At 41.4% G+C, this 13,773-nt stretch overlaps 1 protein-coding gene across 1 annotated transcript in view; it reads left to right on the top strand.

Moving 5' to 3' along the window:
* Positions 1-13,773, top strand: part of LOC114451632 (protocadherin-15-like) — a 109,510-nt gene that overhangs the window by 76,125 nt on the left and 19,612 nt on the right. Inside the window, exons 26-33 of the mRNA XM_028430396.1 lie at positions 2,552-2,661; positions 2,903-3,043; positions 5,268-5,395; positions 9,199-9,429; positions 9,702-9,790; positions 11,970-12,146; positions 12,225-12,443; positions 13,371-13,379. Of these exons, the coding sequence (XP_028286197.1) occupies positions 2,552-2,661; positions 2,903-3,043; positions 5,268-5,395; positions 9,199-9,429; positions 9,702-9,790; positions 11,970-12,146; positions 12,225-12,443; positions 13,371-13,379 (1,104 nt within the window). The remainder of the gene's footprint in view (positions 1-2,551; positions 2,662-2,902; positions 3,044-5,267; positions 5,396-9,198; positions 9,430-9,701; positions 9,791-11,969; positions 12,147-12,224; positions 12,444-13,370; positions 13,380-13,773) is intronic.

Genomic DNA, 13,773 nt, shown 5'->3' with positions numbered 1-13,773 from the left:
ACAGAGGATATTGTGTTTTGGTGCGGACAAAGACACACTAAGAAAGAAAGTAAAGGGATTATCAGAAGTGACAGAGCCAGAATTGCTGTAGAGAAAGAAAGAGAGCAATGTGAGGAAGGACACAGAGAGAGATGACACACACGAGGCGATGCATCATGAAGGAACAGGAGCAGGAAGAGAGTGGGTAAAAAGTGTGGATAAAAGATAATGAGTGACATAAACGAATGACAGCAGCTATAAAAAGAGGACCAACAAAGAGGAGGCTATCATTGCCAACATCTGTCACTTTCTTCATTATTCTGTCTCCACTTGTACACTGCAGAAAACTCCTATAGCCTGTGTCCTGACTGAAGGTGTATTGTTAACAGCATGTGAATCTGTGTGTGTTTGTGTTGTTATCAGTATCATCCCAGCTTGCTGTGGTCAGGACAGCAATGATTAGAGTGAGCAAGAGGGGAGGACATACAGTAGGCTTCATAATGAGCTCTCTGAGTGTGTGAGTGTGTGTGTTTTAGAGAGAGTGTTTTAGCTGGGGGAAAAAACGTGTATAGCTATAAATGAGTGTGTATGATTGTACTGCACATGTGCAGTGTACATGTTTGGGTCAGCCCTCTGAATTGTAACCCTGTCAAGTCATTGTGTAAAGGGAGGGTTAAAGAAAGGATGAGAAGTACAGTAGAGAAATAGTCTTGGTCCACACTGCACTCAAACATAAATGATAGGGCACAAAGTCTTTGTTTACAAAGTTTTCTGGCCATGCCTCAGCGGCCGCAGCTTCATTGTTCTTCCAGGCCTCGACCAAAACCAGCTCTCAGCAGAATTTAATTGCACAATTAGCCCTGCCTTTGTGTCGAAGTAACTACTTGTGGTTGCAGCTGATGTCTTTGTTTTCTTTGGGAAAAAGGGTGATGCGATAGAGGAGAAGAGGAATCAGGAGAGGAAAGCAGTCAATCAAGAGCCGAACGTGCTGGTGTGCAGCATTATTTTTAATGATCTCCTTTTTGGACTGTCTAAAAAATGCCAGTGTGGATGCTGTGTGACATTCTTAAGTTTCTGTTCTCTTCATTCATGGCGATGGATGAGCTTATGCAGCTTTGAATTGGTTGGTAGTAACTTGCTTATATGTATAACACAACTCTGCACGTGATCATTAAAATGCAACATAAACCTATGGCCTTTGCTCTACATGCTACACACTGTGTTTCAGCTGACTAACGAGTAATTGCAGCAGACTCTCGTATTAGAAAGGATACAGGTGTGAGTAATGAATGATGGCTGGATGTAATTTGGATGGTGCATGATGGCTCACTGTCACTCTGCCATGCATTACTGTAACCACTGAATAGAACAGAGCTATCATGAATTTCAGTAGTAACACCTGTGTTTGTTTTTTTGTTTTTTTTCTCAAACAGGTCAAAATGGGAAAGGCCTGTGTATTAATTCTGTTATGCTGGAGTAAAATTTGAACACACTCCTTCTTTTAAGTCTTTACTAGATTAGCTTTGGTTTATTATGTGCCTGTTTATGCTGTTAAGAGTGCTTTAAAAGAGCAGGTGGCTAAAGTAGCAGTTAACATCTTCACAAACACACTTAGCACAAACACACACACTCACTCCCTCACACTCCCCAACAGTCCCATTTATCACTGCGATGACTTGATAGCTTAGCCAGTTGGTAGCCCATGTTATAATGTTTAGCCAGCTGTGACCGTTGGCCTAATGACTGGAGTGGGTTTATTTAATGGAGCAAAACCTGCTGGAAACTCGAGAGTTGCCAGATTCTAAGAAAATCTGTCAGGGTTGTAAGAAGGGGAAACTGCCCAACATGTTGACAAAAACAGGACTATGTGTGGATTTGGTTTGAAAGCTGTTGATGTTTTTTTTTTTTTTTTTTTTTTTTTCTGGCTTGGCACAGGCCGCTAATGCTGCAGGTTCCTTTCAGACAACCTGTTTGAAATGTTTGTGTTAACCCAAAATAAATCAATCAGACATCTCAAGATCTTCTGACAGAAAGCAACGATTTTCAGATCATCATTTACGCCCATATTTAATTGGAAGCCATAAATAGACATTAAATGTTAAAGCTGTGAACGTTAACTAGATACTTTAGTCAACTACTCATAGCTCATGTTATCAGTGTGCTGAGTTGACTGCTTTGATGTTAGCATCATGTAATTGACATCTGGCTGGACATCAGCATTGCACTGACAATGATCACTGTCTGAAATTTAAATGCAGGGTGATTACATGAATTTATCAACAGGCAACTCTCACGTTATCTCAAAAAACATATTTCAAGAACAACTTCCTGCCAGAATGCTGTGTACTGTGTAGCTTTTTAAAATGTAAACGCAGATCCTTTTATCTTTTTGGAGAACATAAAGCTGTCTGCATGAAGGATGAAAACAGTCTTGGATGTGTTTCACAGATTTTCTCACTCACAGCAGTATTTAACTTGCCAAACTGCCCTTTGAGAGGAAGTGGGCCTGACGTCTTCATATACATATTTAATTCTCTTATCGGTTGATATTGATTGACTGATCTGTTCCCAGGTTTCCACCAGTGAGCGAGGAAGCTGCTGTTGGAACCCCAGTGGGAGTCATCATGGCAGCTGCTGTCAATCAAACCATCGTGTACTCCATCATCGAAGGCAACAGGGGAGGTGAGTATGCTCAGAGATGTTTATACACTGCTCCTCCTGTGGTGGGTGTCGCTTGTGAACAAAAAAATGTTCAAAGCAGCTCTTGGTCAGACCTTTTCCATCATAGCACACTGGACGACTTCTTTTAACTCTGTAGAACGTGAAGCCGGGAACCTGCTCAGTATGGAAAATGAATTAAAACTCTCTGCCAGCCTTGCTGCCCGTCTCCACTGTTATGTTCTCTGCTTCTTCTTCTCTCCAGGTGTGTTTGCCTTAAATGAAACGACAGGAGTGATCTCCACAGCTAAGCCTCTGGACTATGAGACCAATTCCAGCTACGTCCTGAAGGTAGAAGCAGACTCCATGAGGGTGGTGTCCTCCAACCTTCGAGCTCCTTCAAAGAGTAAGTGTCTGATCACATTTATGAGGTGTGCCTGTTGACATTAGATTGCATCACTGCAAGTTCCCCAGATTTTCTCCTAATTACACACACACACAGAGTGAAACACTGCATTACCGGCTACGAGAAACCAACTTGCCACAGGCTTTAGTTTTCCTTCTCTTGCACACTTTGACTCTCGCTCAGTCACTCAGGCTATCTTTGTCTCTGTGGAGCTCTCTTCTTTTACCTTGTACAACTCTTGTCTATAGAGTTATACGTCTCAGAAGACATGTTATATTGGGCCTTGGCTGCTGTTGTTTTTACCTTTCAAGCATCCTTTTCTCTCTCTCTCAACTGTCTATCAAATCTGTAGGTTATAGCAGCTTGTTGTCCTGACACTCAGAGAGCTCATTATGGAGCCTACTGTATGTCCTTCCCCCTTGCTCACTTGTGTGTCTTCTCGCCGCTTGATGTACATCTCATTGGCATTCAAACAGTCAATTATATAACAGTCCAGTATGTAATTCTTGAGTGTCAAACATATTTGCAGAGATCAAAGTGTTTAAATAAGCTAGAGAGCAGTTTGGAAAGTTGAAAAGCACATCTGCAGGTCTTCCAATCAGTTCCAAAACTTATTGATCCGTGCAGGCCGAGTCAGTGGAAGGAAAGATGAAGTGGACACGTTTCACCCAGAGGCACAGGGAGAAGAGTTGAGCATGAAGGCTGCACTAAGTGTAGCAAGGAACGGTGTTAAGCAATGTGCTAGGCTTTGTAGCACTTATTTCTGTGGCACAGGCTTATCAATCATCCCACATGTATAGTAAAATAGAGTCAGGAAAATTATAATTGAAGCCAAATAGTTGAAATAAGCCAAACCTCCGTCTCTTTGAGTCTTTCTTTGTCAGTGTCTCTCTCACTGGTCTCATTTCTTCATTCTTCCTAATTAATGCTCAGCTCCCTCTCCTCCTTCTTCTTTAATTATACTGTTTACCACATGCTGCTCTCATTTCATTTAAACTACTTGAATATAAGAATTCTTGTGGGATTAAAGCTACAACTCAGATTGAAGTCATTAGCAAATCTCCTTCCAATTCTTTTTTGGTTCACATTTTAATCAGGAAACTAATCAATACCATTCTAACAATATGTTAATCCTGCTTTCTACCTCGAGTAAGGACTTTCATCCCTACTAGACGTTGTGGTTTTGTTTGTTACGGGTGACCGTTGTAGATAATCAGTGCTTGTGTTACCAAATTATATTTTTTTATATAATCATGCCTTCATTGTTGTAAAACTTGAGCAGGCATTGTTCTTTCTTTAACACAGTTTGGCTGATGGATTATGTGGCATTTTTTATGTGGGTGTGATTCAGAATTTCCTGCTCGTGGCCAGATAAGAACTGAATGACTAATTCTAAGTAATATCCACTGAATACAAATGGCAGACATATGTGTTTTTGTCCTATACTGAATATGTAGCACTGCTGCATTACAGTAAGGCCTGAAATACTTCTTGTTGTTTTTTCCACATATGTGTGTTATCCTCAGTACTACTAGTATTGAGTGTTTGCATGGACCTACTTTTACAGATGTTTGCAAAGTTCAGGATGTCTGCACTGTGACCACTATAAGGTATCTGGAAAATTTCATCAGGAGGCTCAGATAAGGGTAACCTCTGCTGTGGCGTTACCAGAGATTCCTCGGATTTTCTCACAGCACAGTCTCTTCTGTCCCACCTTTTGATCAGTAGTAAAACTTTAAAGCTGCTGAAACCCTCAGTTCAGCAGCTTCACCTATGATCAAGGGAACAAGACAGTTTTGGTTATTTCACGAAAAGATTGCTTTGTTTGTGTCTTTGTGCTCATCTCACACCTCTGATGTGAATGGGGCAAAGCTGGAAATGTATGATGTCACGCCTGGGCACCAGTGACTCAAACTAAATTTATAGTTGGGATTTATTTTTCTATTTCCAATATTTGATTTGCCGTCTACTTAGCCACAGCTATTTTGCTCAAGCCACTGCTGTGCAAACACTGCCACAACCAAGAAAGCAATAGTGCCATAGTGGACCTGCCTATACATAGATCGACTAAAATTGTGGGTTGGGACTACTTGGTCTTTATTGTGTATGCCTTGTCAGTTTCATTGCTCGCTTTTTGTCATCATAATTTCATATTAAACATCATTAGACAGCACTATGTAGCCTTCATGTGTATAATAATGTGTCATTCCTGTGTCTCTTCTAGCTAACACAGCTAAGGTGGTGATTGATATCCAGGATGAGAATGACAACCCACCGATATTTACCAAAGCTCTGTACATCGGGGGAGTCGCTGAAGACGCCAAAACGTTCACGTCGGTCTTGCAAGTACAGGTACAAACACGGAGAGCCTCATTCGATCACAGGTACAGATCAGTCTACTCCTCCTGCACCCCGGATTCATCAATACACTGCACAGTTAGACTACTGATATATTTTAGGACCGTGGTCAGGACCACAGCACTTGAAAAAAACCTGTTACTCCAAGGATCGATCCTACACTAAACTAACACATTCACCTAAACAACTGCACTATCTCTGCTACAATGGATGGAGGAGGTGGAACAGTGTTGCTCAAAATCACCTGCTGCAGCTAGTTATACAGTGCTGCTCCAAAGTATGCAAGCCCTGTGTTTCTGCATGAATAAGACCGAAAACATCAGCCAGTCCTGAAAGTGGGAAAAAGAGAACCCAATTAAACAAATGAAAGAGAAATATTTCACTTTGACATTTATTTATTCAAGAAAATGATCCAATATGTGAAGAGCCAAAAGTATGATATTTCAAAAATTATCAGTTTATTTGAAGGCCGAATAAGAATCTAACTGTTCAGAAATGTTTTTAACATCATGTGTTTGTGGAAGTGTATAAACCATTGACAGTAAAAACTATGGACAGAGCTTCCTGGACGTCACCCGTTTGTTTCTGAAGAGCCGTTTTGAGGCTCGGTGGGAGGTTCCGGGACGTGATGACCGCCGCCATGTTGACAGTGTCTTCTGCCAAAACTCCAAATATGGACAAAGAGGGGGAGCACTAGCGGGGTTTAGGGGGGCGGGCGATCGTGGAAGCAGAAAACTCACGCTGTGATACGTCTGTCACTCAAGTGGCAACGCCCATAATTATGCGTAATTTTAAGTCCGAATACAATTGAAACGAGTGAGTTGTAAAAAAAATTCACCCACCGTACAATTGACACTAGAAGAGAACCTATCATCTGAGACCAGAGTGGTTTTTTGTACCAGGCTGTAAACATGTTCTTTTCTGCTGTGAAGTCGGCCATTTAACATGGGAGTCTATAGGAAAGCATTCGCTTTTGGAGCCAGCCCCCAGCAGTTGCGTCATGAGGTCACGCTGGGAGTTGTGCAAAGAGTTGTGGCTGGAGAATGTTAGAGCACCATTATTTGGACTCCACAAATCCACTGACAGACAGATTGTGTAAAAATCGAGCAAATTCAAGTCCATCATTACCCTCCACCAGGGAGTCCAGGAGTGGTCTATCAACAAAGATTACTTCAACAACAAGAACAAAGTAAAAATATTCAGTCTGTCTAACTGATGAGATTATTCTTGTCCTCTTCTCTGCCAGTTGAGAAATCTCTTTGTCCTCTTTTTCTTTTTACCAAACTGGAGAGACTCCTATTTCACTATAAACAACTTGAGTGACTCTCATATTATTAAAATGTCTTTCCGGACCCAAAATGGGTCACAGAGCCTATCTCTTTTAGCGTCTCTCTTGGAAATAGCAATATGTTTTAATGAGCCTGGATGCCACAGGAGACTCAGACAGGGTCTCTGGCAGAAAAGCATGTGCTTTAATATTTTATTACAGTTTTCAAGATCATTCTTAGATATCCCTGCATCCTCAGATCATGCACAGAGAGAGTGACAGCCAAGATGAGAGAATAAGGGAGAGCAGGCAACAGTCATATTTAACTTTCACAAGTTCAGAAAATGTGCCTTTATCACTTATGATGCTGCTATCTGAAGTTGTTGAAGTTGTTGCGCCTGAGCTGGTGGGTTTGCATCTGGATTCTGACTGTGGCTGCGTTTGCCTGCAGGTGGTTTACAGTAACCTATTCATCATCTGACCTATTTAAATGATTAGACAGATAGGAAAAGCTAATAGCCCACTAGTAGGCACCTTCACTGCAGATGTGAGGCAGAAAGAACTGAAAGTTGAATGAGAAGAGAGGTAGGACAGTTCAGTGGAGATAACTGGCATCCTGCTGAGAGACAAACTGACTGGACAGAGGAAGGCAGAGAAGACATACATGATTCATGGGGGGATGCATAGTTGGAGTAGGGGGGGGTGGATGACTAGAAAGATGGACAGGGATGCTGCTGGCAGCACACTTGCTGTAACGTTGAGATGAAAGAGTGAGAGAGCCAAAGGGTGAGTTTGAGGAATGTGCATTTTCAATCTCAGTGGTTTCACTGAAGGATAACTAATTCCATCACATCTGTCTGAAGCACGCACATTGTCTTAATGAGTTTTGTGTGTGTGTTTGATTGTACAAGGCTGCATTTTTTATCTATGTGTTGCTTCATGCAGGCTTCTCATGCATTTCAGTGTGTCTGTGTTAAAGTGTGTGTATGTGTGTGTGTGTGTGTGTGTGTGTGTGTGTGTGTGTGCATCTGTCTTTTTGTCCCTCAGAGGACACCATAACACATATATTGATTACACTGCAGATGAGTCTCACATTAGCAGCTCCTGCCTCAAATACTGTTTTCTACAGGAGTTTGGTCGCTTTACCTTAAAACACCTGCTACACACATAAAGTTAAGACACACATCTCCATTGTTCCTGGGTGCAGCAGAAATTATTCAGTGTACTGTAGCAGTTCAAACAGGTGGCTGTTTCTATGGCACATATTTATGTGTTGCTGGAAAGTTATCCTAACTCTGCCATACACCTCTGCCAGTAATATCTCTATATCTATTCTCCCTTCGGTCCTCCCTGCCTTCCCTATTATCTCATCTTACTCTTTATTACCTTTATTTCTTTTTTCTTCCTTGCCTGCATTTCCTTATTCCCAGGCCAGAAGAAAAGTGCAGTTTCTTTCGTTCCTTTGATGTGGTGTCTCTGTGATGAAGCTGTATCTTTACCTCCAGCCCCTCTTGTAAAGAGCCTGCAATAAATCAATGTCTGAGTGTGTGTGTCTGGATGTGAATGTGAGGTTCGCATGTTTGTGTAAATGAGAGAAAGACTGGATAGTTAGCCAGAATGACAAAATAGATTAAAAGACCAGCCTACAGCTCAAAGCACCACTTTACCCCCTTCTGCTCCTGCAGAGAACTACATCAAACAATACTAGTGTTAAAGCAGGTGTTAAAGGGTGTTTCATCACAAGTATAACAAGTGTTTTGAAGTGTTGCGTAGCAAGTTAACAGACATGCAGACATGCAACGCATATTTAAATATGCGTTGCATGTTCCCATAGTTTTCATCTTTGTTCATTAGTTTTCAGTACAAACTGAGAAAATAAAACAAAATAAATAAAAAAATTGTGGCTTTTGAGAGTCAACTCAGAGTGAGTTCTTAGTTTAGGTAGCACTGTTTTACTGTTTGGTTCCAGTTGCTGAGGCGTTATCTAATCCATCTTCTGGGTACAATCAAGTCTCAATCCAGTGAAACCTTTTTTTTACTCTAAACATAAGTTAACGTAAAGTTAACCTAATATTGAAGTACTGCACTGGACCACGTATAGATTCAAATACTGATTGCACTCACATAATACCTTAAATCAGGGCTGTTATTTTGGTTTATTTTTGGTGAGAGACATTTGTTATGGTTTGTTTTGTTCTTTTTCAATGATCCCCCTCAGGAGCCATGTTTTTCCCCTTGATAGTGCCACCTGTCGATGAACAAAGTGTTTTCTTCCTGTTTTACCAAAAAAATCTGCTTTCATGTTGTTCTCCTTCATTCTAACAAGCAGGATAATAACAGTAACCTTCTGGCGAGTGTTATATCAGTCCTGAACTGATCAATATACTGTACATGGCTGTGTCCTGTATTGATCAGCTGCACACACATCTACATTAAGGAGTTACAAAGAGGGAGAGAGCTGACTGACAGTCACAGACTCTGTTATGTGTGTTGCTGTTGGTGGTGTAATGATGATTTCTATTTTTTTCAGGCCCTGGACAAAGACACTGGTAACTACAGCTCCATGATGTACCGGCTGATCATCCCCCCTCCTGCCGGCAAAGACACCAAAGACAGCAAAGACGGCTTCGTCATCGAGCCGTACACTGGCATAGTGAAGACTGCAATCATGTATCGCAACATGAGGAGGTCATATTTTAAGTTTGAAGTGGTGGCTACGGACAACTACGGTCAAGGGCACAGCAGCAAGGCGGATATAGTGGTGTGTATATTTTAGTTTCACTATCAGTGGCAGCTTTACAGTCATTCTGTAAAGGAGCACTTGTTTTAGTTGACACAATGTGCAACATCAAATGCAAATTGGACTGCATGACATGATTTAACATCAGTGCAATGAAATTTATATTGCTCCCAGAATGTCCTTCAGCAGTGTAAACAAACTGTGTTAGTCACCAGCTTGAAGCATAGCTGGATGGTGGTGATGGTTGTCTCACTTTAAAGTGTTATTGATGTGTTTCCTCTTTTGTTGTGTAGGTGTCAGTTGTGAACCAGCTGGACATGCAGGTGGTCGTATCAAATGTCCCTCCAACGTATGTGGAGAAAAACAAAGACAAGCTGCTCAGGTACGGCTCACTTTGTTTACCTTCATTAATAATTCTCATTTTTAAGGAGGTAGATTGTGATTTGGATCTTCAGCTGTTGATTGACACTTGTCTGCTCATCCTCCATTTACATACTGCACCTTTAAAGAAGAATAGAGCATTATAAGAGGATACTCTGTGGTCCTCTGGGTAAGTGGACACATGGATCCATGTGCCTGTTAAGTTAGCACTGATTCAGAAAAGGTCAACTTTATATCAGAGTAGGTGTCTATTAACATTCATACAGCACAGTTGTAACAATCGGCCAGGATCACTAGCTGAAGTTATTTACCAAGGGGTTCTTTCTATTGCTCTATCACTTATTGAAACACAAAACACAGCCACAAGGAGCTTTATGAAATCAGTATATTAACCCACACCACCACCACACATAGTTACAATTCTGTACAACAATATATTGTCCATAGAAAAAGTCCCAATTCAGTCACTTGGTTTGGTTCCACGCCGGTCAACTAAAACCATATAATCCACAAAAAGGGTAGCCAAAGAAAAAGAGCGCCCGATAGTTCACTGGTATACCAGATAAAAACAATGCAGACAACAAAAAGGATTGATCTAGCAAGCTACAGAATGCCTTAAATTTGGATTCGAACCCGGGCCTACCGCTAGCAGCCGAGGACGCTAACACAGCGCCATCCCGTAGCATAGCTCCAGCATCCGTTTGCAGAGTCCAGGACAGTGTCCTCCACCTCGTACATCCCTTTAACAGGCAGACGGACGAGGACGGACGCAGTTCCCTTCACGGGTCACCGCGGCTGTAGCTCCTCCATCAATCCGTGACTTCTTTTCACAGACTACTCCGGACCCGTGCAGAGGAGCCTCACCAGCCTGCTATGCCGACCCTTGCTGGTGCCAGGCACCTTCAATTTCCTGCCTCTGCCTGCCTATTTTCTACTTCCTATGAGCCCTTATGTGCTCAGTAGGGCGGAGCTAGACGGCATCACAAAAGACCCATCGCAGATACCTAAAATAGCAGTGATCATTCTACCACATAAATACATAGATGAACATTACATCAAGTAATTATTCTTTTATCATTTTTATATATGGTAAATTGTTGACACTCCCAGTGTCACACAGTTATATTACTTTATTTTCTGCATTGGTTTAGCTACAGTGTGTCTGAAGGGAGTTTCAAGAGTTGAGTTGATAAAGAGCACAAACAGAAGAAAATTATAGTGTCCTAGTAAGAATGATGTTTTGTTAAACTGGAACCCACAGTGGGAAGCTCATCAGAGCACCGCTGACAGCTAGACCACAGTCACAAAGCAAACAGAGGCAATTAGTTATGTAGTGAAGAGGACCAATTTTGTATTGTATTTCTGTCTCCTTGTTCAATTTCATTTAGCCCAAAGGAAGTATGAGGCAGGACCCCCCCCCCCCCCTCTGCCTTTAAGACCTATACCCTGTCCACTCTTTTGTAAACCCTCTTTTCCCCTCATCCATGCCCACATTATTTAAAATATTAGTATTCATAACATCTGGGGATTAAGCCCAACTCTATCAACTCCACAGTGGCATGTAAAATGTGCAACATTGCTTCATTGTTCATTGTTGCTCAGCTTGTTTCAGGAAGTAGCTTCAGTCATGTAAAGTTATCTCTGGCTGCAGTCTGGAACATGTATTTTTATTCATATTAAAAAAACAGGTTAATACTAATGTATTATGTATTGGCATATACACACAGTGGGTCTCTCTGCACTGTGCTACACTGTATCACAGCTCAGTCAGGGTGCTGCTTTGTTTTGCTTCACCTATATCATTTGATAATGATGTTTTAAAGACATCTTTTCTGTCTGCCTCACTTTCACACACACGCTGACACACTTGCTGACACACTCGCCCACACCTTCAGTGGGAGCGTTCCTGTTGCGAGCAGGTGTTTCCTGGGGGATAGAAATCAATATTACACAAAATGAGTGTGTCAAGCTGACAAGAATTAAAAAAAAATGTGTGTGTAGTGTGACAGGAGTCTGATAGTTTTGTCTTTACATGGAAGTATGTGCTGTATTTATTTGACATCAGTATGTGTGTGTGAGTGTGTTTATTGGTAATCCTCATGGGGTCAGATGGTTAAATGAACTGCAGTTGTACAGCAAATTAAAAATATTGTGATGACTTGATTTTTTTCAACCCCCAGCATTTTGGAGCGCTACGTTCAGGAACAAATACCAGGAGCAAAGGTTATTGTGGAAACCATCGGGCCCCATCGCCACGGTGAAGGAATGGAGCTGGAAGACTACACCAAGTCTGACCTCATGATTTATGCCATTGACCCGCTGACAAATAGAGCTGTATCACGACAAGAGCTCTACAAGTAGGAACCAGCACACAGAACAATTTGTACTGTAAATTCAATGTATACTGTCACATATGCATTCTTTTTAATCCAAAGGTTTCTTGATGGTAAACTTTTGGACATCAATAAAGAGTTCCAGCCTCTTCTCCCTCCTGGGGGCCGGATTTTGGAAATACGAACCCCTGAGGTGGTGACCAGCGTGAAGAAAGCCGTGCAGAGTGTGGGCTACACAGAGGGGGCGCTGCTGGCTCTGGCAGTCATCATCATCATCTGCTGTGTACCCGCCATATTGATTGTCATTATCACCTACAGACAGTAAGTATGATTCATACACTCTAATCAGGAGTATAATATAATTCTTGCACTGTGTGACCGTGTCCCTTTATTAAGACCAACATGGACACTGCACTTTATTTTGACTCGGATACATTGTCCTTCTGCCATATATTGATCCACAGGAGAAAATAGTCCCAAACAAATGCAGTGTATTCATGCTTGAGTAACACTTGGAAAACCTACCTTGTTTCAAGAAGTAACTGAGCCCTGTTAAAAACGTGGAACTAAGTGTAATCTGTTTTTAAAGTGCTCATTATTTTTAATATTACATACTTTGCGTTCGTGGTTTACTGACTTGCAGCTAACTGCCACTGACAGGAAAGGAAGATTGGAAAGAACAGTGTAACAAACATGTCAGTCTTAGCACATCTCAGCCACACATCAATGAGAAAACTTCACAAGTGATGTCTACAGTGTTTATTTTGATACTTGCTTTAACTCTTTTAAGGAAAAGTATGTCCCACTGGACGTCCTTTAGGACAATTCATCATCACCTGGGAAAATCACTTCCCCAGATGATTCAGAACACAGTGCCAGTTCCAATCATTTGTTTAGTTAACTACAGTGAAATAATATTAATTTCACTCCTCTCCAAAACACACACAAACAACCTCACACACATTTAAAGTGGATGGGAGCGTCTCGCGCTTCTCAAGCTTCTCATCCTGCTGAGAAACAGACAAATAACAAGCAGAGGAGATCTGAAAAGAGGAAAACATGACAGTAATCATTAGCTTGATAATCACAAGTATCTGTTGTTAAACGACTTTAATGAAGACCAATTGGGTGCCTTTGCTTGTAAATTATAATAAGTAAACTCAGGCAACAGGAGGTACTGTGAGATTTATGGTTGAAATAATCACTAATCTTTCTTTTTCTCTCATCTGCTGCGTCTGTCGCCGCCAGATTCAAAGAGTGAGTACCGCTTTTATATTCCGAAGATAAAATATTAATGTCATGGCTGTCTTAAACACCTTTCACTGTGATTAATCTGTTGACTTTCACTGAACAATAAAATGGATAAGATGAGAAAGTAGTGTGAACAGAAGGGGACAATCAAACAAAGGAGTCCTGAAGAACGTGGTGATGTAGACGTCCAAGAAAGAAGCTTTCATTAGTGTGTGTATGAAAGCAATCTGAGGAGCACTCATATCAGTGAGCGGATAGGTTTTGCTGGTTTTGCTTATTTTACTTTGCTGTGTTCACATCACTAAGTCAATTTGACTGAGGCTATCGTTGCACTTAATGGATTGTGCCTCGACGCAGAGCCATAAACGAACACATACACAGCATCTTTTGTTCCTGCACC

This window comes from Parambassis ranga, chromosome 19 (genome assembly GCF_900634625.1).
Source record: "Parambassis ranga chromosome 19, fParRan2.1, whole genome shotgun sequence".
In the NCBI taxonomy this organism is placed as follows: Eukaryota; Metazoa; Chordata; class Actinopteri; family Ambassidae; genus Parambassis; species Parambassis ranga.
The sequence above is the reverse complement of the archived record's forward strand: the minus strand, read 5'-3'. Positions and strand labels throughout refer to the sequence as shown.